Genomic DNA, 26,795 nt, shown 5'->3' on the forward strand with positions numbered 1-26,795 from the left:
GCCACATGTGTGACCTCAATTCAGCAGTGTGCTATAGAGTCCATGATTAAACACTGTCATTATAACAAATTGAACAGAAACTGCAAGCATTGAATTGCTTCATAAGAAGTCAGTAGCAGTAAGATTGTTCTGATCTTAATGCTAATATTCACTGCACCAACCTTGTAAGGTTTGTATCTTAATTAAATTGTCATGAAGAGATGTTTAAAAAAAAGTAGTATACATCAGATGGTGGGGTCAACTCATTCTTTACTAGAATATTTTCATTTGATTCTTCTCTCCCGCACTTTCTCATCCAAATTACAATTATCACTTTATTTCATACGCACCATATATCTTCTTTGATGCTCTGACTTTGCATAGTGCAAATATAGCAAATAAAAAGTCTAGCTGATTGAGAATTTCTGCTAGAAAGGTACTTCTAATTATGTTAACAGACTGTTCTCTCTCTGAGAACATAAAATAGCAAAGCAGATCCTACAATGCCTGGAAGTAGTTATTGAATGTTGTTTCTTATTTGAAAGAGTATACATGTTAAAACTATTAGAGGGATTTAAATCTATGCCTTCCTCTTCTCTTACTAACTGGAAAAGGCTTTGGATCAAATTCTGCTACTGTAGTTGTTAGAATTATTCCAGGAAGTAAGTAGGTTCTTCCTTTGAGTAGTAAGATATTATTTGACATAATGAAAGTATCATGACTTGCTCCCCAGTTTTTACTGAACTATAATTGAAACACTGTCATGAAGATGCTGATGAGACCTACAATTTAAATAATGTCTCTCTTAATCCAGGAATAATTAACCTTGCAAAGCAAAGTGAACAAGTAGCAAGTTCTGTGACCTCTGCCTCATTAGAGCATACTGAGGAAACTGTGGAAAATAGAAAAGTTCTCCCAGAGTGGACCACTAAGAAAACTACTAAAACAAAGGTATAAATTAAGAAGTGTCATCTACTAAATGAGATATACATTGTGGTGTAAAAAATCAGAAATGGTGAATGTTTTTAATATAGTGGGAAGAGTAACTAACATTCTAAGAGCTACATTTACTTTCTTGCCCCTCATTTACGATCCCATTATTTATTAATAATAATAATAGTACAGCACCCAAAGGTACTTTGTCATCATGGTTTACAAACGTGTTAATTAAAATCCTCACAGGCATTTTATAGATATGGAAATGGAGACCTTTTACCCTGTTTTTCTCTTCGAGAAACTTGATCTTGTTCATTTGCTTTCCATGAGATTCGGATATCTTTTTTTCCCCAGGCCTGGGTTTCCTTGTCTGTATGGCTGTGTGGTATGAGCATTTGAGCAGATATGCTATGAAAGTACTGTGAAAGGGAAAATATTCTTCTTACATGTTTCTGTGTGGTTTTGGTTAATCCCTGCAATGATCTGTCTGTCCTTCAATCTTTTCATGAAAACTGCAGGAAGAACAAACAGGCAAATGTATATACCTGCATAAAAGCCACTGTTGATGGTTTTCAAGTTACTCATTTTCAGGAATGCCAGGCTGTCAAGCCCTACGAGAAGTACAGGGTCAGCAGGTTAGCAAAGAGAGAAAAAAAACTTTATCAAGAAGGTGGGCGTTAAGCAAGGAAATTGTCAGACTGCTAGCTAATAAGCCTTACATTACAAGAGGCTAAAAACATTTTGCAGCATAACTTTTTGTATGTCTGTTTTATCCATGTATTTACCAACTGGAGTATCTCACATTTAAGTGGCCTGTGCTCTGGATATTTAGAACAGAAACAGAGAGATAAAATTACTTGTCTTGTATATCATTGACAGACTGATGGTGAATCCTCTGTAGTGCAATAGTGTTGGCTTCCAAGTAACAACCACATCAGTGTGGTCTTCACCTTGAGCCACTTGTGACTGACCATCTCCAGTCCCAAAACCATCTTAACTCATGATACATGTGTTACTGCTAATTAGTCTGCCTTACGAGTCAGAAGGTTAGTGTGGGTGTAGCTGGCATGTGCATGTGGGAAGACAGGGAAATTAATACCACTCTTTGAAAAACAGAATTAAAAACTCTTTTGAGCCACTAATAGGCAATTGGGGTTAGGATAGTAGCTGGTATTTGTACCTGTAGATGCCATTAACCGAGCAGTATCAAACTTAGCTTCCCCATACCCATTTTGTGGCTTTTATTGTGCTGAGCTGCTGCTTCTGAAAGGTTTAAGCCTTCAGGCCTTCCATGATTAGAAGCTGTCCGGAGCTGTTCAGCATTCCTCTTTACTCCCAGAGGAAAATCCTTAGTGTTGCTTCCTGAAGAGAAAAGGGACAGGAATCAGCTGGGAATTAAGGGCTTACCAGTGCTGTAATGTAAATACCAGGACAAGAGACATGAATTTAGGGAGAATTCAGGACTTACTGGTACAGAAAGCATGAGTATTGTCTACTGGCCATCCTAAATGCCACTAGAATTGCCTGCGGCAAACCATTTGTTGTGTGATAACTTTACATGTTACAAATAAACTGTGTTAAACATACTTGAGAAGTTTTAAATTTTAACTTGGTGGATGAAATTATCTGAAAATGTTGGTAGATTTGAAAACAATTTTACAGTGAAAAAAATGGCAAAATCTGGACCGTGTCTGCCAGACTAACTTAGAAGACTTACCAGGACAAGAATGTGTTATTTCCGCCATGTCGGACTGATGATTAATTACTTGAAGGAGAAGTGGTTGGTTAAACTGGTAATGCAGACTTTTTTCCAGTTGCACTATCCATTTATACTGCATGATGAATATAAAATGTTCCCCTCGTAATACCATCTTCGGCATTATTTTGATGTATATGCATCATCTGAATGATTGCAATACCCTTATTTGTACAGGACAGAGCTCTCAGAGTGTGTACTTATTCTGCGAGCAGCAGTGACACTGAGCCGGAGCCAGAGTATGAAACAAATTATTTTAGAACTGCAGAGGAGACTTTAGTGGAGTTAACAAAGAACAACAAACAAGGTAATTGAAAATTTGTACATAAAAATGTATATCCCTCATCTCCACTCTGATTCAGCAGCAGATAGCGTCCTTCATTGAACTTTCTAATTTTTACCTTCTAAACCCAGATCTTACTTCAGTTAATTTTCCATTAGCTTTTTATTACTTTTTTGATTTCTACTCTATGTATGTATCTTTTTTTCCTCTCCTCCACAGTTTTTGCTAGCAGGGGCTTAACTTGCAGGTTTTTATGCATATATCCCTGCAGTGTGACTAAAAAGAAGTCTTCTGTTACATTACTACAAAATTTCAAAGTTGACTATAACAATAACTTCCCTTTTTTTCTTTTTAATTATATTAGCCAGTTGAAATAACCCAATGATCAAGGCTGTAGTTTTCCAGCCTCTGTATCAAAGTGATGTTGGTTATGGTGCCATAGTGAAATGTCTCAGTGTCCTCTGTGTATATATTGGCATTTTCAATTATCAAACCTTTCTGCGAGAACTGATGGCAATTTGGAATTTACTGAATTCCAGTAGATAAAAGCACATTGAGTGAGGTTTCTTGAGATAATAGTTTTCTTTGTGTTTAATAACCCAAGAAATTGCTGTCTTGTCTTGACCACCAGCTTGCCCGTACTGGAAGCCACCTTTCAGTGCAGATGCGTGCCCTCTGGAAGGAGGAGGAGAGCGTGGCTCATATCCTTGCCTACGCAGCTGATGGCTTCCCTGCAGGAGATAAATTCTGGCGAGTGCAAAGGCCAGTGCAAGGTCTGAGCACCACTGAAGCCCTGAGAGCTTAAGCAGTACTTCAGTGATTCATAGGATTTGTGCTGACCCTCTGCACAGCAGTGAGCTTGACCTAGCAGAGATTAGCACCTACAGTGATGAATGCATTAAAAATGCCGCGAACGGCTAGGCACTGTCGACAGACATACTGTGTTCTTTAGTGTCTGCTGGGAGTTAAACATTTGGCATTTTCAGAGCTAATCCATTTTTTGTGATTCCACCACAGAGAGAGCAGAATAGGAAGCTAAGACCATTTATTTACATTACTCCTGTAATTTTGTATTTTTAATCTGTATGAAATGTTGCAAGTCATTTAACTCGGCACATAAGCACTTCTTTTTACAGATTTCACTTTTTACAAATCATATGCTAATACAAGAAAGATGTGTTTTGTTAAAGAGGCAAATAAGCGTTTTTTTCTGTATTGATTGCAATTTGCAAAAAAAAAGGATTTTATCGTGTGTAAGCAGTTGCATTAAATGGCAGCAGATTCCACATTTAGTGATACCTAAGCATGACTTGAAGCCACCATTTTACATAGCAAATCATTAATTTTGTGTATATGCCTAAATTTTGGGCCAGTAACAGGACTAAAATTCATAATTGTGGCTGAGACAAATAGGAAAGAAAATTATAAAACATTATTGCAAAAATACTTTTGCTGTGGTTATTCCTTATGGTCAGGATTTCTGTTTTGTGCTCTATAAATGCAGTTCTCACATTGTATTAATAACAATACTTTGTTCCATTCTGTGTTCAAAGACATCAGCTTCTTTATGCACACAAGTGATAAAACCTCAAAACATCCACATGAGCCTGGGGCAGGGGCTGCAGCAAACCAGTTCATAGAGAATATTTTTACATGTATAGATAATTATATTCATTAGATGAGTCCCCAAAACATTAATGAACTTTCACTGGTTGCACAATTATGATGTTGGAGTGATTTTCATTTTCCATTTATGAGCAGGGAACAGAAAGACTTGAAAGACTGAGTGCCCGATGCAAAGGCTATTAAAAGTCAATGATAAGACCTTCATTGATTTAGTGGGCTTTGGATGAGACTCCCAGTACATTGCCCAATGTTACAGGGAAGGCCAGTAGAATAGCAGGGAATAACCCAAATATTCCAGGTTCTTCCATTTCCACCATGAAAATGTTTTGTTTCCAATTTCATTAAGGTTTTATCATGATGTGATTCTGTTGGAGGCACTGGAGGCAGAGGGTCTTCTAATGCTATAGGTTATAAGGTAGAGTAGAAGTTTGTGTAACAAGAAGTGTCAGGAAAGAAGCCAATGATAATGCAAGCCTCTGTCTCCTGTGTGTTTTAATGAAGCTGCAGAAAATTTCTTTGGTTTTGTTTTGTTCTTCTGAATGAGTTTTCAGTCTTGGACTTTGGAAACTGAGAGTTTATTCCTAATGTTCTTGTATTACAGTAGGATCTATAACAAATGAGTAAGACCTGTTTCTTACCTTATTAGTGTATTTTTTATACTGTTGTATTTATTAGCTAAAAATGTAGTGAAAAGGAAAGAATTATCAAATATAGTCAAACTGAAAGACATGCTAAAGGAACCTAGCACATCTGCCATGTAAGGCTATTAAGAGAGAAGAACAAAAACTTACAGCAAATAACTAAGTAGAACAATCCCTCCAAATTAACCATCTCGTCTATAATTATGAAAGGAAGGAAATTAATTCTGGCTGTCTCATACTGTCTCCTTCACCTTGAATATTAAGTACGAACAGTCCCCTGTATATGCACTGATTGGAGAGTTAGGAGCTAGTATTTTAATACTTTTATTACATTGAATTCCAGCTATATTTAAACATTTGAAATACATTTTTAAATTGTAAAATTACATTACAATGTATGCAGTCTGCATTTCATCAATTAAAAATACCATAACGATATTATTTTTAACATCTCTTACAGCTGAGCAGGAAAAACAAAACCAGAGAAAGTCATTTCTGGGGAACCCGATATCAATCTTGGATTTATACCAACACAGTCTCTATGGCCATTTTGGAGAAGATGGACCTGAACAATTAACACATTACAGTTTAATTGAGCAGCTGAGTGGAGCTTCCAGTAAAGACAGCAAGGGCAAGGAGAGCCCAAGTGTGAGTTACTGTGATTTTTACATTACCTCTCATTTTCTTCATTATTATTTTTATTTGCCTCTTGTTTTTTCCTCAGTGTGTTGATTGATTACAAAACCAGGCAAACTTGAAAGAAAAAGCATGACCTGCACAAGAGCAAAGATCTAAATATTTTTAGAACAGAATGTTACATTCTGATGCTCACCTGTCACAGAATTAGGCTTCCAAAATTGACAAGTAGAGACAGTCTAGTGCTAGCACTCTACCATTAGAGAGAAGTTGTAATTTAAGGGTAGCAAGAAAATGCAGAATTTATCTTTTAAGGCTGCTCCTTCACATATGGTTAGATAATATGTACAGCACAACATGTAGTAAATGATGTAATCATCTGGAGTAGTATTCCTGAAAATTCAAATGAAACTATGCTATGGAACTCAGCTATCTTCTGGTCTCTTTTGAAATAACTCTTGGTGTTAGCTCTGGAACTCCTGATCTGAGTTTAATATTGAGTTCATTATTTTGACGAAGATCAGTCCTGATCCGATTGGTGGATCTTGGCGCTAAACTGAAACAAATTTGGTTTCTCCCCTTACTTCATGTGAATTCACTTGCTATTTTTGTCTCTAAAAATGTTGAACCTGACATCATGCGCTCTCAACAACCCTGAAAAAAACAACTTCTGAACCTGCACTTTTCCTCCACTTTTCTCATGCCTTCTCCTCTCACCCTCAGAGTTCTTTCTCACTTTTTCTCTCCTTTGCTCTGAAAAGCCTGTTTGTTTGAAAACAGAGTCACCCAGCCATGATACACAGTAATCATTTTGCCTCCATGTTCAGTCTTTTTCCCCAGCTCTTCTTCTTTTTAAATACAAGCTCTTTTGTCTCTGTATGTGGCACTCAGCACATTTTGGGTATGTTGCAGTATAAACAAAGGTAGTAGCAGAAAAGAATGAATGAGCTGCTGTTTTGTAGCATACTGGTGTAGTTCCTAAGTGAAGAAGAATTTTTATCTCTTCCCAGACCCCAGTTTTCAGCTTCAGAAAATCACTGTGCATTATAACTTCAGAGGTGATTAACCAAAGTTAGAGTCTTACAGCTTTCAGGAATCTGGGCCAAATGTGCAGAAGGAATGTGTGGAACAAACTGGCAATGCCCCTGTTTATTCCAACTCTGCTGGCATGAAAGCTCCACTTAACTGAATATTAAATTAACTCACAAACTTCAAAAGAAAAATCCTGAAATGTATCTGCCTCATTTCCCAATCAGCCAAATTTCACTAGTACCCAGAATATGATTTGATTTGAATATATTTGGGACATATTAGAAAGAACAGGTTTAAAGAATCTGACTTCATAGTTGGGAAGAAGAAAATCAATTCTGCCTTCTGAAGGCCAAGGTCTTTTGCTGTTAACAGAGCAATTAGATTTGGTTCCACTATAGAAAAGTGGCTGAGTTGCATCTATTTTTAATTCATTCTTCTTGTGCATTTCTTGTATGTGACATCTCTGCATTGTGCCCAATCAGTATCAAAACTTAAACAAAACTCATTGAAATAGCCTTAGGGTCCTTGTAAAATTCCATCATTAAACTAGAAGGCAACAGGTATACGTTAGCACTAGCATTTTTCATGCATTATGTTGGGGGGCTTTTGAGATTACTTTTCGAAGATCTGAACTAGCTCTCAAAACAGCATTGCCTCTTGGTGAACAGTGAAAGCTCAGTAAAGCACTAGAGATTTGCCTATTAGTATCAAACTTTTGAGAATGACAAATGAGAAGCAGTAACCATGAAAAGCAGGTTGTCCTGAACTCCTTGTTTGAACCAGCACGGCAATTTTTTCTGAGCTGCAATTTGTCCAACCCAAGAAGATCCACAGTCTGTTTAAATTAGAACTGTGTGATCTGGAACATTACCCACAAAAAAGGGGGGACACCAGAAACTGAGGCACTTATGGCTAACAACTCTAAAAAAACCCAGATAAATTTTGAGGGGGGAAAAAAAATGCAGCTTTCATGCAGAATATTTGGCATTTTGAAAAGGGAAATGCTACGTGCTTTGAATTTCATTCCCAAATGGTGTGTGTAAAGCCTTTAAAAAAAAAACAACCAAGTGTTGTGATGGACAGAATGAGTTTATGCTGCTTGTCAAAAGAGCAGTGTGCTGTATCAGTCCCTCAGCCCAATTAAATTGGACTGTACAGCACCAGTACGATAGTGGCTTCAGACTGGGTGCTCTAATGAGACATTCTGGCAGGAAGCTCTGCTAACCCAGACTTATTGTCATTTGAATTGTCTCCTTCTCACTGAACATATTCACCAGTGTTACCCCCCAAAGTATATACACAACAAGTTTTATCAGCAAAAAAGTATTGCACAGAAGGAGTTTCAGAAAGGAAACAACCAATGGGCAATTACTATGATAAAGGGACACTGAATGGACAGTTTGAGGAATCAAAAAAGGCTTTTACGCATTGAAAGGAGAAATATTTATTGTTCAGTTTCTTATCTGCCAAGTCTTAAACAGCATCCTGGTAAAATTCTCTTGGCACTAAGACCAAATTGATGTTACATTTATTTTGACCTGGGAAACATATTCTGAAATAATGTCATCCTTTTGTACACTGCAGAATGTTGGACAAGAAAAACAAATCACAACTTCAAAGGAAGGACTAAAATGCATTGAATCATGGACATAAAACTTTCACTTAAATTAACATCCATGGTGTATTTTTCTCATGTAGGATTTTGAGAACTAGAAACAATAATTTTTATATGTATCAATGGAATTAATTTTAATTAAACCGTAACTTCTCTGAAGCAAGACCTGGTCCAAAGTCCACTGCAGTCAGCCCATGGGAGACACCTATTCAGTGAAAGGTCAGTGAGGCCTGCATTAAACAGCTGCTCCTCTCCCTGTACCAGTAACTGGTAGTGCCTTAAGCAGTTTGCTGACGTCATGATTGCTACCATATTTTTGCAATGAAAAAGTTATTTCACATTTCAATAATTTACTGCTTAAACTTTTAAAAACTTGATTTATTTTTTCTTGTAAGAATTCAGAAAACAAGATAAATTTCCCTCACCCAGGCCCATTGTTTATTAACTTATTTTATGATCAAATGAGAACTGACACAAGACTTTTTATTGCCTTCTTTGTTCCTTTGGAGAAGTAACTGAATTGGTCAAAGATTTTATTACTTAATCATCCTTATGATCCCAAAGCATCATGAAAAATATGTTTTCTTCTCTGTCCTTAACCAACCATCACATACTTTTTTTCTGTAATACAGCCCTTGCTTTCTTTTGTCCATATGTATTACTCAATTTGAGTCACCACCAAGGCTTGCTTGCTTGTATTTCAAGGCATGACTTGAGCGCTTTAAAGAAAAGATCCTTTATGGAAGGCTTTGGTACCCATCTTGTTTTCCCTCAGTTATGATGACATACATGAGAAATCTAACATTTCTGGCACAATTACAATGTTATCTACATCAGCAATTTAACTAGGGGGCTCATTCAAACCAAGAGGCTTGTATGTGCAATGTGAAGTTATGGTCTTATTCAACACACAGAGTTTGTATGTGTTGTACAGATGATTCATGAAGGAGATCAAATGCTCAAATCACCGTGTCTTGCAATTGAAGTAGATGTTAGTGCTTGCTGGCAAATACAGGAAAAGGAAAAATTAGAGAAGTTGCTGCTGTTTTGGCTGCACTTACAAATGGGACCAACGTGGCAGCATTCCCAGATAAACTCAAGGTTTTTTACAGCTGAGTAAGCTGATTGGGAGTTAATGCTATATGATTGACTCATTGTGCTCACAAGCCTTCTAATGCATCGTATTAACAGAGGGGAATATGCACAAAAGGACTAGAAACAAGAATAAGAAAGTTTGGTAATTGCACAACACTTGCCATCCTCAAGGATCCCAGAGCATTAAGCTGATACTGTAGAGGATGTTCCAGCATTCCTGAATTACGGCAATAGTTAAAGCAGCCTAGACAGCTCTGCCGGCTACGCTAAACAGGAGTAAGGGGAAAAGAAAGAAATGCATGAGCTGTTCCTGCTTGCATCTTGTCTCCTACAGAGATCAGTAAGTCTTGAGCTAGGATATGAATTGGCAGCACACTGGGCACTTTGCACTGTTCACCTGTTTAGGCAGCTCTTGGAGAATGTGCCAACAAAGTTTATGTGCCTGATTTGGCTTCTCTGAGTCACTTTCTGAAGGTGCCTTATTCTCTGTGAAAGAGAGAAGCTCTTAGGCTCTTAAATGGAGCCCCTCCAGGACTCTCCGTATTTAAGTGTCTGAAGTAGTTCCAGGGAGACCGCGTGCACTCTGCTTTCACAGAGAACTTATTTTTTTCACATTATCAGATATGCTTAGTGAGGGATTCTGCTTATCACATGTGAAAAAGCCTAAGATAATTATTTGGGTCTGATAAGCAGTTGGGAAGATCTGGATCATAAGAGTTTAAAGTGGAAGGGGGTACTGACCTGTGGAACTACTTGCTTCCTTGCCTTGACCAGAGAAAGGCAGCCTTACACAGCTAGCTTATGCTGAGTACCAGACTTTCAACCCAAAGTTAGCAAGATGAACATTGTCCCAAGCTTTCCTCTGTGGGGAACTAGCAAAAAGCAGCTACTGTAGCTACCAGTTGTACTTTAGAGAGTGAAATTACATTTCAGTGCGCCATCGGGTAAGCACTAAATAATTACCTTGCTTATACTTCCATAATAACAGAAATTCCTGTAGTTGGGGCAGCACTGGGTGATACTTGGCTAGTTGCTTGGTCTCAGGATCTCAGTTTCACTGTCTGTAAATTGGGGACAGCAATACTTATCTCATTACAACCAGAAAGAAAACAGCAAATGCTCTAGATGACCTATGTCTCAGTTTGTTTTGTACAATGTGTGTGACACTGCAAATACAGAGTTTGAAGCAACTCTTACAAATTATACTAGAAAGTAATAGAAGTTAGAAGGGGTCCCTTGTCAATAAGAGAAAGTATCTGGATGGGCTGGATCAAATCCAGGAATTAGTTGATTATGGATTTCTCTGTACTGATTGTATGATTAAGTTTACTGTGTATCAAGCGCAGAAAGCTCACCTCCTTTTTTCCTTGCCAGGCTTAAGAGAGAGGAATACAGTGACGTGAGGAGGGAATCAGTTATATTTCCTTTCCTAGCCCTGATGAACCTAAGATGTTAAGGAAGATACTGCCATTGTACAATTTGTAGATAGGGAGTAAGTCTGCAGACTCATTCACCTGTCTTTGTTGTTTTAAGGTCAATGCTTTTCTTTCCTGTAAGGAATTAGTATATCAAATAATTGCATATGTTTAGGGAGGTGGTCTATTAATGTAAACATTAGGTGTTGCCAGCCTAGAACCAGACGTTCTAATTCAGTCAGGATCAGATATCCTTTCATCCTCCCTGTCACCAAAACTGAAAATAACATTTACTGTATTTATGCTTTTGTATTAGATCTTCAAAACTCACATCACGTTAGCACAGGGTATATACAGAAGATCCAGCAACAGTTTTATAAAGGGCAATGTTATAAAAGAAAAGTAAACCACCCAGCAGTCTCCTATGTCCATCTAGGACTCAGCACCTCTGTTTTGAAAGCAGAGTGAACTACCTCACCCAAAGAAAGGGACCATGTTCTGAGCACTGTGCTCAAATTGGCTAGGACCCAAGCCAGAAGTCTCCCAGCGGTGTAAAGCCACACACATGTACCCTCTCGGGCCAGAGTCCAGCCCAGTCATGGTAGCCCTGAAGTGGCCCAGCTGGAGCTAAGCTGCCCCTGAGCTCGCTTGCCTCGTGCATGCTTGCTCGGAGCTGCCCTGGACCCCTGCCTCCAGAGCTGGTGATGCCGGGCAAGGTCACGTCTGTCTGCCGCCACCGCGGGAGGGGTCACTGAGAGCATTCACATGAGGCCTTACTGGGCATGGACTGCACTACTGAAATAGCTGGTCTCTGCACTACAGCCCTGCCATGTTCCCTAAACATGGTATGTATGGAGATCTTTAAGCTACACATGTTTCCATTTGTCAAAACTGTCTCAATAGAATTTACCCACTGACAGGCTTGGGGCTGCGAGACTTCCTTTGTATTTAATCAAAGGGTTTTGATTCTGAGATGAATGATGCAATGCTTGTTCCGTCAAAGCGAAGACTGTCTGAGTAATTACCCAAGTTGATGTAAGATCTATTGTCAGGGGAATTTTATAGGAGCATTTGACAACATAAGTGACAAAAACCACAGGAGCATGGTCTGATAAGAAAACAGATTTTACCATACCACCCATGGGAGTAGTACAGAATTAAAAATATTTTTTCTAGCCTCACGTCTGATTCAACTCATGTGGGGAAATGTGAAATTAGAAATAGGCTAGGATGTCTCTAGACATCAACAAATCCCACGTCTCTGCACGTTTTTTTCCCCTCCATAGGGCAAGTTCACATTCCAAGATCTGCTACCAAGCCTTATATTCCTCATCAGGTCTTATTGTTTCTAGTATCTTGCCATCAAAGTTATGTCCAAAAAGTAAAGTGAAAAGACGGCAAAACAAGCAATTTGAAGACTGCTAGGCAGTCTCCTGGGACCAAAGTCTCACTTGACGTGTATCACTTAAAAGAAATGTTGTGTAGTGTGGAAGAACATTCTTACAGTTAGCCTGAGGAACCAGCTTGGCAACAATAAAAAGCTGCAGTTATACAGAGACTCATTTCTCTCCCTATGCCTTCTAGGTGAAACAACTGAGGCTTCTTACATTGCTGAGAGTTTTAGTAAAAAATCATGCAATGGAGAGTGGCTCAGCAAGGAGGATGATAACATTCTCCATAAGTTTTTAAGTTTTTAAAAGGCTTTGGCAAGGCAAAATGACATTTGGAAGGCAGAGTCCGCCAGAGAAAATAACTTTTTTAATGGTATGCAAGGGATATTTTTAGGAAAAACATACCCTAAAAAAACTGGAAGCTGTTATCTGCTGATACAGTTCTGCTTCTAGCACTAATGAACTCAGTAGTTTTAGTACTGTGCCACCAAATCCCATTCTGACTAGCCCTCCAGCTGGTGTAAAAGTTCTCTCTATTTTATGTTTGGTTAGTGTATTTATGGGGATGGGTAGGTGGCGACATTTTAACTCAAATATCTTTTAGCACAGTATTTTAAAAGAGTATTTGGATATTGGTGAGGGACAGAAAGTCTTTGGCATAGTACAGCAGGCTGTGTGGCATTTAAAACACATGGTGTGCAAGGCTACCAGGAGAATAGTTTGGATGTGAGTCTAAGGGAAGACGCGGAGGAAGTGAAAAGCTGTAGCTATGGAAAGTTAAGGACTTGAAGCATCGCTGGCATGTAGGTGCAGTTCTAGGGCCTATGGCACAGTGTCACGTAACGCTAAATCCCCAAATAACTCACAGCACTGAGTGAAGTGTGCCTGTGTGGTTTGCCAAGAGCCAGATGCAGATGTGTGGGTTTATCTGATTTAAGGCAACACTGAGCTGTCCTGTGGCCACAGCTGGAGTGTTGCGCTCACTGAATGTAACCCCTTTGGCACTGTAAGGAGGGAAGAACTTTGCCCTTTTTTGAGTGCAAAATTTTGATCACTGGAGCAAAAACCCCATATCCCACTGTCTCAGCAAGTAATTTCAAATTACAGAGAGAACCTTGTCTTTGCAGCATGTACGAGCTGCATAACCACATTACACGCTGGCCCAGATGTCACAAAAAGTCCTGCAGCTCATTTGCTGGAGTTCCTGGAGAAAGGATCCAAAACTGCTCATGTACGAATACTCAGAGCAATGCAGAGCTGTACAGAGCTAATTTACAGTGAGCCTGCTTAGGCACAGTGTTAGCGCAGCTCCTTGTGGCCTGGTTACTCCAGGCTATTTCTCAGCAGGGCTGGCTAGCTGAAATAAGTGGAAGGTTGGTAAGACCCCACTGCATTTGGTCCCAGCCCCACCCAGCTTGCTCACCGATATCTTCGCATCACAGTGCACCATGCCTTGCAGATAGACCCTGAGCACTATAATGTCTATTTGCCTATATAACTGAAGATTACATAAGGATTTAATAGACACTGTGGCTCTTAGGTGTAAGTAGGTAGATCCTTTAGTCTAGTAAGAACCAAAAGTACATACTGAATAAAAGTATCAGTTGCTAATGATTTCCCTGAGTGGAAAATGTTCTGAGCTGTTTTTCAAAGGTTTGACAGATGGAGCTGCTGTGATTTGCAGCACGGCCCAAAGTGCACTAATGTTTCTGCCATTTGTAACCAGAGGCTCTTCAGTCCTCCATCTTTGGAAATAAAGCTTTAGGTTTCATTTGTCTCTGTGTTGGATTGGAGTATTTTAATAATACTGTAGGCCAAAATGGAATTCAAGGCACATTAACAGCAACAAATGATAAATATTAGTAAGCTTGTGAGATGGTGTAATTGTTGTAATGGTAGAAATTATATTAGTAATAAAAGAAAAGGCTAAAAAATAAATTGGATACAATAAACATTGGATTGACTCAATCAAGATAAGAGCAGTAGGGCAGAGAGGTATTCAGGGAGCTGTTTGTTTTCCGAATCTGGAAAATATTTTGACTCCACGAGGAGCATCTGATTAGCAGAGTTAAATGAGATGAATAATGGTCTAATATTTTTGTGAATTGTTTTTCCAGCTGAAACTTGCCTTCCCCATCTATAGCAGTGATATGTTTTGCATAAAGCACTCAAACGTCATGCAGGGAAGGGTAGGAAATGACTGATCTTTTAGTATAAGAGTTCTGTTCTGTGCAGAATACGTAAGGAATAAGTTACACAGCTGATGGTAGCAGGAACTGTAGCAGTATGCTGAAAATATGTTAGTAAAATATTTCTTTTTTTAAGAGGATGATTTTTCTTTTCATATGTACAGAGACAGTAATATCCTAATCAACATACTCCACGTTAAGTATCCACAAAAATCATATTGAAATCATTTGCAGGTGTTTATAGTTTGTTCCACAAGCTGTTTTCATCTCCCAAAAGTAATTCACCTTTTATTTAAATGAGAAGTTATGCTGGATGTTGTGCAATATGACACGCAGATTGTCTAAATCCTTAAGAAAAATATTGGTTAAGTATTTTTTCTGAACTCAAACACTCTAATTTATAGCAAGTCCCAAAGTGAAATATTTTACTTCTTACTGTATTTTTACGCCCTGGTACATGAATTCCAGACCTTGTGCAGCATCCATATTATTTTCATGGAAAGTAATATTTCTATTTGGTAGGAGAAACAAACATGCGATTTAGCAGGCTTATTAGCAATAAAGTGACACAGGGAAGTTTGGGAAGTTTTTAAGATATAGCTATATAACTTAAATGTTTAATTCTCTTTCACAAAGGCTAAGAAGAATGATATAAGTTTTCATAGCACATGTCAGAGTCCTCCCAGCCTGAACTGCCCATCAGTCCGTCAATGACTGAGACACATCCTGATAACTCCACTCCCATTAGTGCCGCCTTCTCTGGATTACTCCATTCTTTGCCTGATCATTAATAGAGGTCACTAAAACTTTTACATACTATAAAAAGCTGTAGCCTTAAGAACTTCCCTTAACCAGTCTAGTGTTATTCTCAGCAAATAAAACCACAAGTGATTATTTGAAGAATTACCTGAATAATTGCCAGTCAAACATTTAAAAGTTATTTTTCCTGACATCCTATTACATATGCACATATCCTATGGATTATTGAATGCTCTGTAAAGCGTAGTCTAAAACAAGACCTCAGATTGCTTGCAAGCTGGAATTGCTATTCAGTTTTTATTCAGGAATAGAATAGAATAGAACTCTTTCAGTTGAAAGGGACTTACAACAATCATCTAGTCCCACTGCCTGACGAATTCAGGGCTGACCAAGAGTTAAAGCATGTTGTTAAGGGCATTTTCTTAATGCCTCTTAAACACTGACAGGCTTGGGGCATCAACCACCTCTCTAGGAAGTCTGTTTCAGTGTTTGACCATCTCCTCAGTAAAGAAATGCTTCCTAATGTCCAGTCTAAACCTCCCTGGCACATTCAAGGACCTTCACATCATTCTTAACTTGTGGGACCCAGAACTGCACACAGTACTTCAGGTGAGGCTGCACCAATGCTGAATACACCAGGATAATCACCTGTTTTGACCGGCTCGTGTCACTGTGTTTGATGCACGCCAGGATGCAGTTTGCTCTCTTGGCTGCCAGGGCACACTGCTGACTCCTGTTGAGCTGCTGTCAACCAGCACCCCCCAGATCCCTTTCTGCAGGGCAGCTCTCCAGCCACTGCTCTCCCAATTTATACTTGTGCCTGGCATTACTCCATCCTAGGTGCCAAATCCGGCATTTCGACTTGTTAAATTTCATCCCATTAATCATAGCCCAATGCTCCAGTCTATCTGGATCCCTCTGCAAGGCCTCTTGTCCCTCAAGAGATTAAACAGCACTGGTGTCATCAGCAAACTTGCTAATGGTGCATTCAACTCCTGCATCCAGATCATTGATAAATATATTGAACAGGACTGGCCGTAAATTGAGAACACCACTGGTGACAGGTCACCAGCCAAATGTAGCCCCGTTCACTACAAACCTTTGAGCTCTGCCCTTCAGCCAGGTCTTCACCCAGCACTCTGTGAACCCACTCATTCCACAGTCAGACAACTTGTCCAGAAGGATGCTGTGAGGGACAGTATCAAAAGCCTTACTAAAATCCAGAAGAATTGCATCCACTGCCTTTCCTTCTTCCACTAGGTGGGTGACCTTATCATAGAAGGATATCAAATTAGTTAAACAGCACTTTCCCTTTGTGAACCCATGTTGACTGTGCCTGATGATTGCATTATTGGATGAATTTGGGTGGATGAAGAGTAAAGCACAAGTGGGTGGGAATGAAAAAATTAAGTATGAATATATTATATTGCTGAACATTATGAAAGTAAAATGTTAACCATGCAGTAATAGTCTATGGTATTTCTTATAACAGGAGTGTCTAAACTTCACCAAGACATTGTATTCACAGAAAAGTTAGCAGATTGGGAAACTTGTCAGTAATGCATGTGCTAAGATGCAAAACAGATTTCAAATGTAAGAGCTTTTCAGACAATGCCTGAAACCAAGGAATAGAAGTAGCTAAGCAGCCAGCCCACACCTCCTGATCGCTGTTGAAAGAATTGCAGAGTCTTGCTTGTGGCCCCTAATCAGTAAAAATACAGGCCAGTTTTTTGAGGTTTCATTTCCTGATGGCTATGCCTAGATTCATATTTAAACAGTTCAGCTGCCCAGTTTTCAAAGGTGCTAGAAATCTGCAGCAATTGCTGATGTCTCTGACATTCACATATTTGGATCCTGGGAAAATCATGGTGTTCATATAGGTGCTTGAAAATTGGTTTAGATACTCTCCCTCTGTCTGGCCACATTTTGATCTGTAGCATCCTACTTCTGTATGTTGGCTCTGTGGACAATGTCATGGAACCTCAGCAGGGATTTTCTGCTGAGTTAAAAGGAAGACCAAATACTGTGTATTTTTTAATCTGGTCCTACAATGTTACAGTTAAGATCATATCATAATGAAACTCTTTGTACTTTTAAACCCAATTGTTTGTTGTATTTTCCATACCATTGGAGTATGGACAACTGTAAAATGCTAAAACTATAATCTATATAATTTTACAAAATATTTTTATTATTACTATTATTGGAACATCATCCTTTCTTTTCATGTTTCTGAGAACTACTCTTAACAAGCCAGGGTACCAGAGAGTTCAGCATTTATAATACAGCATTTCTATAAATAAAATCCATTGTAAAAACATGGAATCTATATTATGAGATCATTAGTAGCACAGTGATGAAAACAGAGGCAGCAAAGCAAGCCAGAGAACAGCAGTCACCATGTAAAAGAGCTACATAATGTGGAGAGCTGTAGGCTTTCTGGGTAACTGCTGAAGACTGAATAGTCTTCGGAGGTTCTGTTTGCTTGTGGTAGTTTCATCACTTGTAGTGGTGATGCTAGAAGGTGAGGTGCCTGGTTATGTAGGAAATTTAGGTATGAAGACATTTATCTTCTTGTCTTGTTCTACGGGGCAAATACTATTGGGTTTTTTCCTCACATTATGGAAGAACTACTTGGTTGCTCAATTAGTATGTTTTCTAAGTGGAAAGGGAGCTAATGTTGATGGCACCCACTAGTGTCACATGCACTGCATTTAGCTCAGCAGTGTCCTTCTGTCCCTGTGAAAGAGTTTGGGAACCCACACATTCTCCATAACAGCCAAAAACTTCGATACCAAGTAGAGAATGCTATGCACTTGGGATTTCAATTATCTCCTACTGTTCCTGTGTGAGATAGAGCTGCTTTTGCCTCCATTTCTTGTTCCTCCAGAAGGTTGTAAGGCATGGAGTCTGGATGTCAAAGGATAGAAGAATCCAGATGTGTAAGTGCATCGTTATATCGATAATTACCATTCGTATTTACTCAGGGACAGAAACTACTCAGTGTCCACAGGCCCTAGGACACAGGGCACAAATAGAAATGGCTCCATAGGCTTCATAGGCTCTGGATAGCAGAAAACCCCTGAGCTTTTCAGAAATAAAATCACAGACAACTCCATTTGATATATCAGAGTCTGGCTTGCTACTGGTGGTGGCATTAGCATTTGCTAACCTGTGCTAAGCCAATTTTGTGAGACAGTTGGGAGTTTAACAAACCTATTTCAGATTGTATTTTGGAAGAATCTCAAGCATGGGGGAAACTGGTCATGTTCTGTTCATTGCAGCAGATGGTATTCCATTTGGTGTTTGTTAGCTCTGTTTGCAGCTCAATATTTTGTTTCTAGGGGAACTCAGTAAGTTAAATAATTTATCTCTCTAATGCATCAAGGGTCTGATCCAAAGTCTACTGAAGTCAGTGTAAAACATTTGATTAACTACCACATACAGTGGATAAAATGCCAGGTCCTGCATGTTGAAGAGCATTTCAGATGCTCTCTAGTGAGGAGAATGATACAGGCCTCTGTCTTTCCACAGAGAATTTTCCGCCTGCAAAGGAAAAAAAAAAAGAATTCAAATAGTGACAAAAAGCTTTGCAGTTAAGAGTGCAGGACTGTGGAGATCAGGGTGATGTTCTGGCTGACTGTCCAAATTGCTGAACCTCTCTTGCTATTACATTCCCTTTTTTAAATAAAGAATATAAATAATACCTTCCAGCTGCATTTAGAATTTAATCCAGTACTGTTAGCAGGCTGCTTTGAGGGCTTTGAAGGCCCCATAGCAGTGCTAAGCAAATAATCATTATCACTTAATATTCTCATCAAGCATTCTTACTGAAGATGAGATCTTGCACTACAAGAGCTAACCACAAACACATCGCCCCTCTGCTGAGAAGTTTTCAGAATGTCAGAAGCAAATTCACACCCTGATCCTGCAAAGAGTTTTGCATGAGCAGAACCATATCGCCTTCAGCAGTCCTGCTGACCATACAGGGCTCCTAACAACGTCTGTGTACGGAGGAAATTTTTATTCCATTCTTACAAGTTATTTGAATCCTGAATAATCTGAAATATCGAAGAAATCAACACTTTAAAGATTTTTTTTTTTATTCCAATAAATATCAAATGCCTGTTTATTTTCAGCAACACTTTTCAAATTATTCATTCACTAATAGGGCCTGGGAACTGCTTTATTCTGTATTTTTACCCAAGTTTCCTGTTTGTATCATCTTTGGTCATTCAAAAATAAGTGTGTATTAGCTCTACATTGTGTCTGCATGAATTCCAGTTGTATTTTAGTCCTCCTAGTGGCCTATTATATTAACAATATTATCATCTGTATTTAGGCATAGGAACATGTTCCATAATACATAGAACATGTTACCAGTATCTCAAACAGTTTGCAGTGTTAATACTGCAGTAACATTTATGTATTGCTAAGGTCAATCAATCTTCTAAATCATTTGTCCAACAAATCCATTCATGTGGCTGGCTATCACTTCATGTACACATTTCTTTATTTATACACAAATTGTAGCAAAATCAATACAAAAAATACTACATTATTCTGTCATTGCAGGAAGCCCACTGTGGGAACAGGAGCCTGTCCTGGTTCCTCACACCAAATTCTTTTTCTGATCATTCCCAACAAAGTTTTTCTCACAGCTGAATAGGGGGGTCAGACCCCACAGAGCTGGGCTTCCAAATATGTGTTTTTGCTGTGCTTCCTTTCTCTGATAAAATTTCCAAAGCCCTGTCAAAATACCACCTCACATTCTAAGAGGGGACTTCTATAGCCCACGTGGACTCAGCACAAATGTTTACCAGCCTTTTAGGTCCTGTTAGCTGCTTAACCTGAACCTTGCTGGTATCCAGGGAAGGCAAAGGTCTGTCCAGCACACTTGTCCTTGACTCCTTTCCGTTTCAAGGCTGTGCCCCTCACAGAGAGTTTGCAACCACTAATGCGTCCTACCAGATCCAAGTGAGAGACATTTTGTATGCCTGGATGAACCACAAAGTAGGATAGAGATTCTCATCACCAGAAACAGATGTACTTGTATCTAAAAGATGAAGCAAACAAATCTAAACCCATAAATTAACTAAAATTCCCCTCGGATCACAGCCAAATGATATGTGTATTAATCAAAAGTATATCACTGCTTTAATTTTGTGAGGAGACAAGTTGAACAATTCATAAACCTTCTGGCTGCAGGAACTTCCATCTGTATCTCCAGCAGCGGTCATCTTGGTGCCCAGCACTACTCTGCTTAATTCATAATGTTGCTTTTTGATCATCCTTTAGAGCTGGGCCAAGGAATATTATCTACAGTCTGCGTTTATAACATGAATTGCCTGTTCCCTGTATGTGGCCCTGTCTATCTCATTTCCTTTTGGATTAATCCACACGGTTACTGAGTCACAGCCCAGGACTGTATCCTTGAGTTGTCTGGTAAACATGGTATTAGTTACAATCTATATTTTTTCCATCAAGATATATTTTAGTCCACTGGCTAAATCATTAAATCTCATCTTAGCCTGTTTCTGTTGTCACTGTTGTCACCACGAGCACAGGCATAGTGCTTTCTCCTGGTAACTGGCAGATGCCCTAAACGACATGGATTGTCTCAGGTACCAGGCATACTGCAGTACTTGAACATACACCAGGTACGCCCTAATCCATAAATCAAATGAGAAGGCCTGTTCCTTGACCCCAGCCTCTCATGAGACAAGTGAGAGGGCTGAGCGAGGAAGCACTATTGTTATAGTTAACACAAGTCTTGTTTTTGATGGATGCAGGCAGGACGGCTTATGTATTTTGTATGCACAGAGTAGACATTTTAAGAGTGTGAATGGCTGGCCTCAGCAGTGGTAGTCATCAAATAAAACTGCAGGAATTGTGGAGGTGAGACCAGGGAAGGAAACAAAGAGGGCATGAGACCTGGCTCTGGTGCTTTTTTGATACCAGGAGCACGTCTGTGGGATATGGACAGCACAGGAGTCACAGCAGTGGAGTAATACATCAAAGGTGATGCAGAAAATCTTTGTAAAAGTGATGGGTAACATTGAAATGAGGCCTTGCAAGTAGACACAGCCAAGAACTCTGCTCAGCTGGTCTCTGAGGTACCTTACTTGCCTCTGATCATATCACCATGCTTCCCCGTTCCACCATTTTGGCACACTTCTTCATCCTTCCTTGTATAAATGGTGGGGAAGTAGTCCTTGCTCTCCTTACGGGTTATGCCACATCCTACCATGGGCTGTGGTCTTTGCTCCTTTGTTGTCTCTGTTTATTCCCTTGTTCAGCACATGTTTCTATGGTTCTTGTTCAGCTTTTAGCAGGAGGCACCCAGGGTGCAGCTGTAATGCCTCCTTTCAGTGGACTTCTGTTCTGTGACAATAAACACAGGCTTGGGTCACAGAATGATTTCCTGAGCCAGCAGCACATCACAATGGGCACGTTACTGTGGCCACGTGCATGAGAAGATTGCAAACACTCCTTTCCTCTTCAGGTCCTTAAGTGGGGAAGCCGTGCAGGCAGACACCTGCAGCTCCCCATGCTTTCACAGGGAATCCGGGAGCTCCTGCCGATGGGCCTGAGTTAACAAACATGTCCTCAAGCACATCTGAAACTCAGCCATGAATTTCTCAGCTTTTAAATTACATTTTTTACTTGATTATCTTCCAACAGTTTTTTTAATTCTTGATTAATTTTGGGTTGGCTATTTAATACATTGTTTGGTTAACTAATTCATGTAGCTGTTTATAATTATTGCCTTACTATAAAATCATCTTAATAGAAGGCTGGTTGGTGGGGGTTTTTTTTGTTTTCTTTCCAGTAGAATAACAAGTTATTTTATTATTCAAACAAGGCTTACTTCCTGCTGTTTTCAATAAGATTTTTAATAAATATGTAAATTTAAAAATTAATTTACTGCATACGTTTGGCAGCATGATTCTTGAACTGACAAAAGTTTGATGGATTGTAAAATTATCCTCCATAAAAATCATCAGTCATAGTAAACAGAATTTATCAACCTCTGGTAATTTTACAGCTTTTTCTTCATCTTATCTTCTGTTAGGAACTCACTTAAAATTGATTATAATATAGTATGTTTCTAGAACCGTAATTCATTCGTAGATTAATTAGATTTTAGGTTAATATCCCATCATGGTATAGGACATAAGCCAACAGTGTTTTCCAGTTGTTACAGAACCACAGTAGAGAAACCTTGATTACTGTTCCCATGCGGTTTAACCGCCAAGACTAATCACTAATCAAATTCAAATGACATAAAATGGAACATCCTTCACAGCATTTATTTTCTAGCTGACTTATACTATGGGCTCTGTATTGATACAACTTGGTGTACTGAGATGAACTAAAAATTGCAAGAGAGGATTTATCCTTCTACTTTAATTTGGTTCTGCAACTCTTGCTCATTTTTGTGCATGCTGTGCCTCTGTCCCTCAAAATACGCTGCCCTACAACAAAGATAAACCGTTTGGATAAACGTAGAAAGTACGTGTAAATAGCTGTACTGTTCTGTAGGATTTGATGGCAGATGAACTTAAACATAGGTTTCCATTCTGCAATTCATGCTTTGCTTGAATCAGTACTGAAAATTGTGGAGATCATAATGTCAGCTGAAGAGGTGGCAAGTGCAGTCATGTAACCAGCATCATTATTTGCATCTATCCTGTCCCAATTTTCTCTGATTACAAAGGAACTTCTGTAGTCTCATTGCACAGGGTCAGAAAATGGTATGCAAATAGTTCAGGCTGCAACAGATTTACTGGGAAGGCAACCTGGGCTACAGCCTCTTCCTCTGCTCCCTCCAGGAGCGCTTACCAGTGCAATGCGTGGCATGATTGCCCAGCCACATCCCCTAACGCTCACTTACTCTTATAGAGGAGGGCACACCTGGTGGGTTTCTTGGTGCCTTCCGGAGGCCAGATGTCACAAGAGGGGAAAGAAAGGACAATGGGTTTTAGTTATATTCATTAGAACTCTGATATGTAGACGGTTGATTAAAATCTGAAGTGGAAAGGAAAATGACAACTTCAGGCTCCTAAAGTAAACTATTTTGTTGGGGTGGGGTTTAAGCATGCTAATTCAGATTTTTTTAAGAATAAAGAAAATCCTGCTTCCAAATGTGAAAATTGTCGCCTCTGTGTTTCTGCTTGGTGAGAGCTTGGAAGAAGTATCATTTCATTCTGATGTGTATGCACCAGCTACGTGAACATGGAGGCTCCCTCCACAGTGGCTAATTGTGCAGTCACGCAGAGGTGGACTGATGGGTCTGGAAAGATTGTTTGTCTCTTCCCAACTGTCCTCCTCAAAGGCTAAAAATGAGAAAACTGTTTGCTGTGGAGCTCACTCCTTTGTTTAAATGACCTCTATGAATCATCTTTAAAACTTGTAAGAAGGGACATTCCCTTTCTTTCCTCTGCAGGTCTTCCCACAGAGATTCATCCATTTGAACTCCCCTGCAGACAGCACAGCCATCTTAGTGCATACAACAAGCCAGTTTTCACAGCTGGGAGAACTATTTCTACATGGTTCCTTTATACTGCTGATTTGCTTTTGATGCTACCACATAACATTGCTCCTTCTCTATCTGCTGCTTCTGTCTTTTTGCCCTTAGGTCAGCTGATGGACCTTGGATAGTCACAGGCTAACCTGAAGTGAATCTAGTCCAGTACTCAAACGAGAGGATTACTAGTGTGGAAAACCATTACCTGCTACCAATTACCATTTGCAGTACAGCCTTGAAGTACAATTCCATTTTCCATCAGTATGCTGGGCAACTGACACACAGACATTGCAGGCCAGGAACTCAGGCATCACTGGAGAGTGAGAGGATAAGTGTCTTTGTAATTACCAAAATAAATAGTCTTGTTCAAAAAAGCCAAAGGTGGAAGATGAAGATAGGTAAGAACACAGCTAATACTTAGGAACAGTAGTCTGAGAATAGTTCAGCCATACAAAAAAATGACCCCGATTACTGAAAATGTCAGTGAGATTATATGTTGTATGAGTATGATCCTGCATTTACTGAGTTTGCAAGAAATTTTTTGTTACAGTCTAATGTGGGATAGAATCTGTCTCTTTAAGAACAGCATTTTGTATTAGATTTAAAAAAATCTTTCTTGAACTATACTTTTTTTCCCTTCTTGATTCAGTTCTGAGTAAGTCTCCTGATTTTAAAAAAAAAAAAAAATCCCCCAAACCTCTAATCTAGGATAAAACTATAGCCCTTTTTTTATAAAGCCCCTTCTTTATTGAAACAAGCCATACTTTCATCAAGGTAAGGACAACTACTTTCATTCAGTAGGATAGAACTCTGTACTTAAACACTGCGTGGTGAAATACAGTCTGATGAAGACTGAAACAATGAAGTTACTTCAGACTGCATAGTTCCACTACCAGTTGGTAAGTTATCACTGGCAACATAACCCTCAACATAATTTTGTCAAGGAATAGCACTGAACTTCAAATGGTTAAGTCATGGTCAGTAACTTTATCAGCAATCTTTTCAGTATGAATTTTTTTCACTGTGATTTTTTTCCCGTCACTAGAAATTCAGAACAATTTTGTTACTTAACTCCCTCTAGGAGTAAAGCTGAAAGGATCTCTGAAAAGTAAAGTGTATCCTATGCAGGTCTTGTTCATTTTCTATCAGGTTCTAAAAACTGAGTGAGCATCAACTTCCTTTCTCACGATGGATATTTCTTCCTTAATGGCTTGTGATGAGCCTCTGATTGCACTAAGCGTTGCTTTTAGTGGGTAGATTCCCTCTGTGAGAAGCAAAATTGGTGATTCCACCACTGTGAACAGAGTTGAGGCCCTGCTTTACCTTCTGGAGAAAGTACCAGTGTTTCATTGCTTTTCTTTTTAGTATCTCCCCTCGAGACACTTGACTGAGCACCTGCATTGTGACCAAAGTATTGCCACTTAGAATTATAGTTTCTTACTCTGCTTTAAATAAACTCTGTCCACGCATAGTCAATGCATCCAGTGGCCATTCTGAGGCACTACGAGAAAGCAACCATATTTGTGGCATTCAGTTAATAACTGAGCAGAAGGTAAAAAGCTAGATTTACCTGACCTGGAAAATCCTGGTTTATTAAATTATGCAAAAGTTCAAAGAGGGTTGGTATATACCTAATCAGGTCAAACAGTCTTGTCAGAGCAACAAAATAATCATATACTTTGTAAATTATGAGGATGATATTCTTGGCATTAGAATGCTGAATGTATGTAGTCATCTCATCATTATATAAAAATTATGCTTTCGAAAGCATAAAGTTCAATTCACTAAACTGTCTTTTATCTCCTAAGAATTCAAGCTATAGACAATGTAAGTCTCAACTCCTCAGTCACCTATTCATTAAGCAATAGCTGTTTTGTCCAGATCTGCAGTTATGAATCATACACAGTTCATGCTAATCAGCTTGATTTCCTCTGAGGTAATTTACTTACAATTCAGGATCATCGAAATGCTGTCCTTGTGATACTAAAATATATTTGTAGATTGTTATGCTCTTAAATACAGTAGGCGAGCTTTGGTTCTGTTGTCATTGTTAAATTACCTATAATGCCATAAGTGCATGATACGTATCTATGTATATTTGGCTTTCCTGTGAAATGCTGAACAGACTAATGAACCTAAAAATACTTCATATCAATGCATTTTTCCCAAGAAAAGAAACTGGCACTTACTGTTTATCTTGAAAATCTGATGGTGTGTCTTTGAGAACATCATTGTCTGCTACAGCAAAATAATCATGGGATTTCTGCTCCAGTAGAAAAAAGAAAAATGATTCATTATTTCAAAAATTATTTTACTGTCAGTCCAGAAAATAGATGAAAGCTTCTGACAATATACAAGGGAGAACAAGTCTTATCTTATTATTTAAGGTTATGCTTTAAAGAGAAAGAAGTTCAAACATCACATTTTTAGCTCAGCTCTAATACAGCAGAGGTCATGCAGTTACAGCTTTCACCTTTGTAGTTTCCTGGATGTGACTGTACAACTATTTTCACTGCACAGTGTTACCTGTCCACCTGATGTTAAATGAGATCTGGAGATTGTTCACTTTCCACAGAGAGTCTACCGTCACATTCTGTCCTGGCCAGCTGATAGAAAGCTACTACCTGGTAGTTCAAAACCAACCCTTGTTACGTTACTCCTTTCTACGGCAAACTGGTCATGTAACACCACTGAATTCAGTGGGAAATTAGTTCTGATTACACCAGTATATCTTTGATCAGAATACTGTTCTGTATCTCAATACACCTATTTTGCAAGAAGCTGTGAACATATTAATAATGTCCTACTAAACAGGTTATATATGAGCAACTTAGGTAATGCTGCAACTGCATATCCCACTTAGACCCATTGTGTCAAAAATACAAAGCAATCATAGGACTAGAGGATATCTA

At 39.0% G+C, this 26,795-nt stretch overlaps 1 protein-coding gene across 2 annotated transcripts in view; it reads left to right on the forward strand.

Moving 5' to 3' along the window:
* Positions 1-26,795, forward strand: part of NCKAP5 (NCK associated protein 5) — a 516,605-nt gene that overhangs the window by 483,135 nt on the left and 6,675 nt on the right. For both annotated transcript variants that reach the window (XM_054830045.1, XM_054830046.1), the window contains 3 exons: positions 794-930; positions 2,849-2,978; positions 5,682-5,869. In XM_054830045.1, coding sequence (XP_054686020.1) covers positions 794-930; positions 2,849-2,978; positions 5,682-5,869 — 455 coding nt within the window. The remainder of the gene's footprint in view (positions 1-793; positions 931-2,848; positions 2,979-5,681; positions 5,870-26,795) is intronic.

The sequence above is a fragment of the Grus americana genome, chromosome 6 (assembly GCF_028858705.1).
Source record: "Grus americana isolate bGruAme1 chromosome 6, bGruAme1.mat, whole genome shotgun sequence".
Taxonomy (NCBI): domain Eukaryota; kingdom Metazoa; phylum Chordata; class Aves; order Gruiformes; family Gruidae; genus Grus; species Grus americana.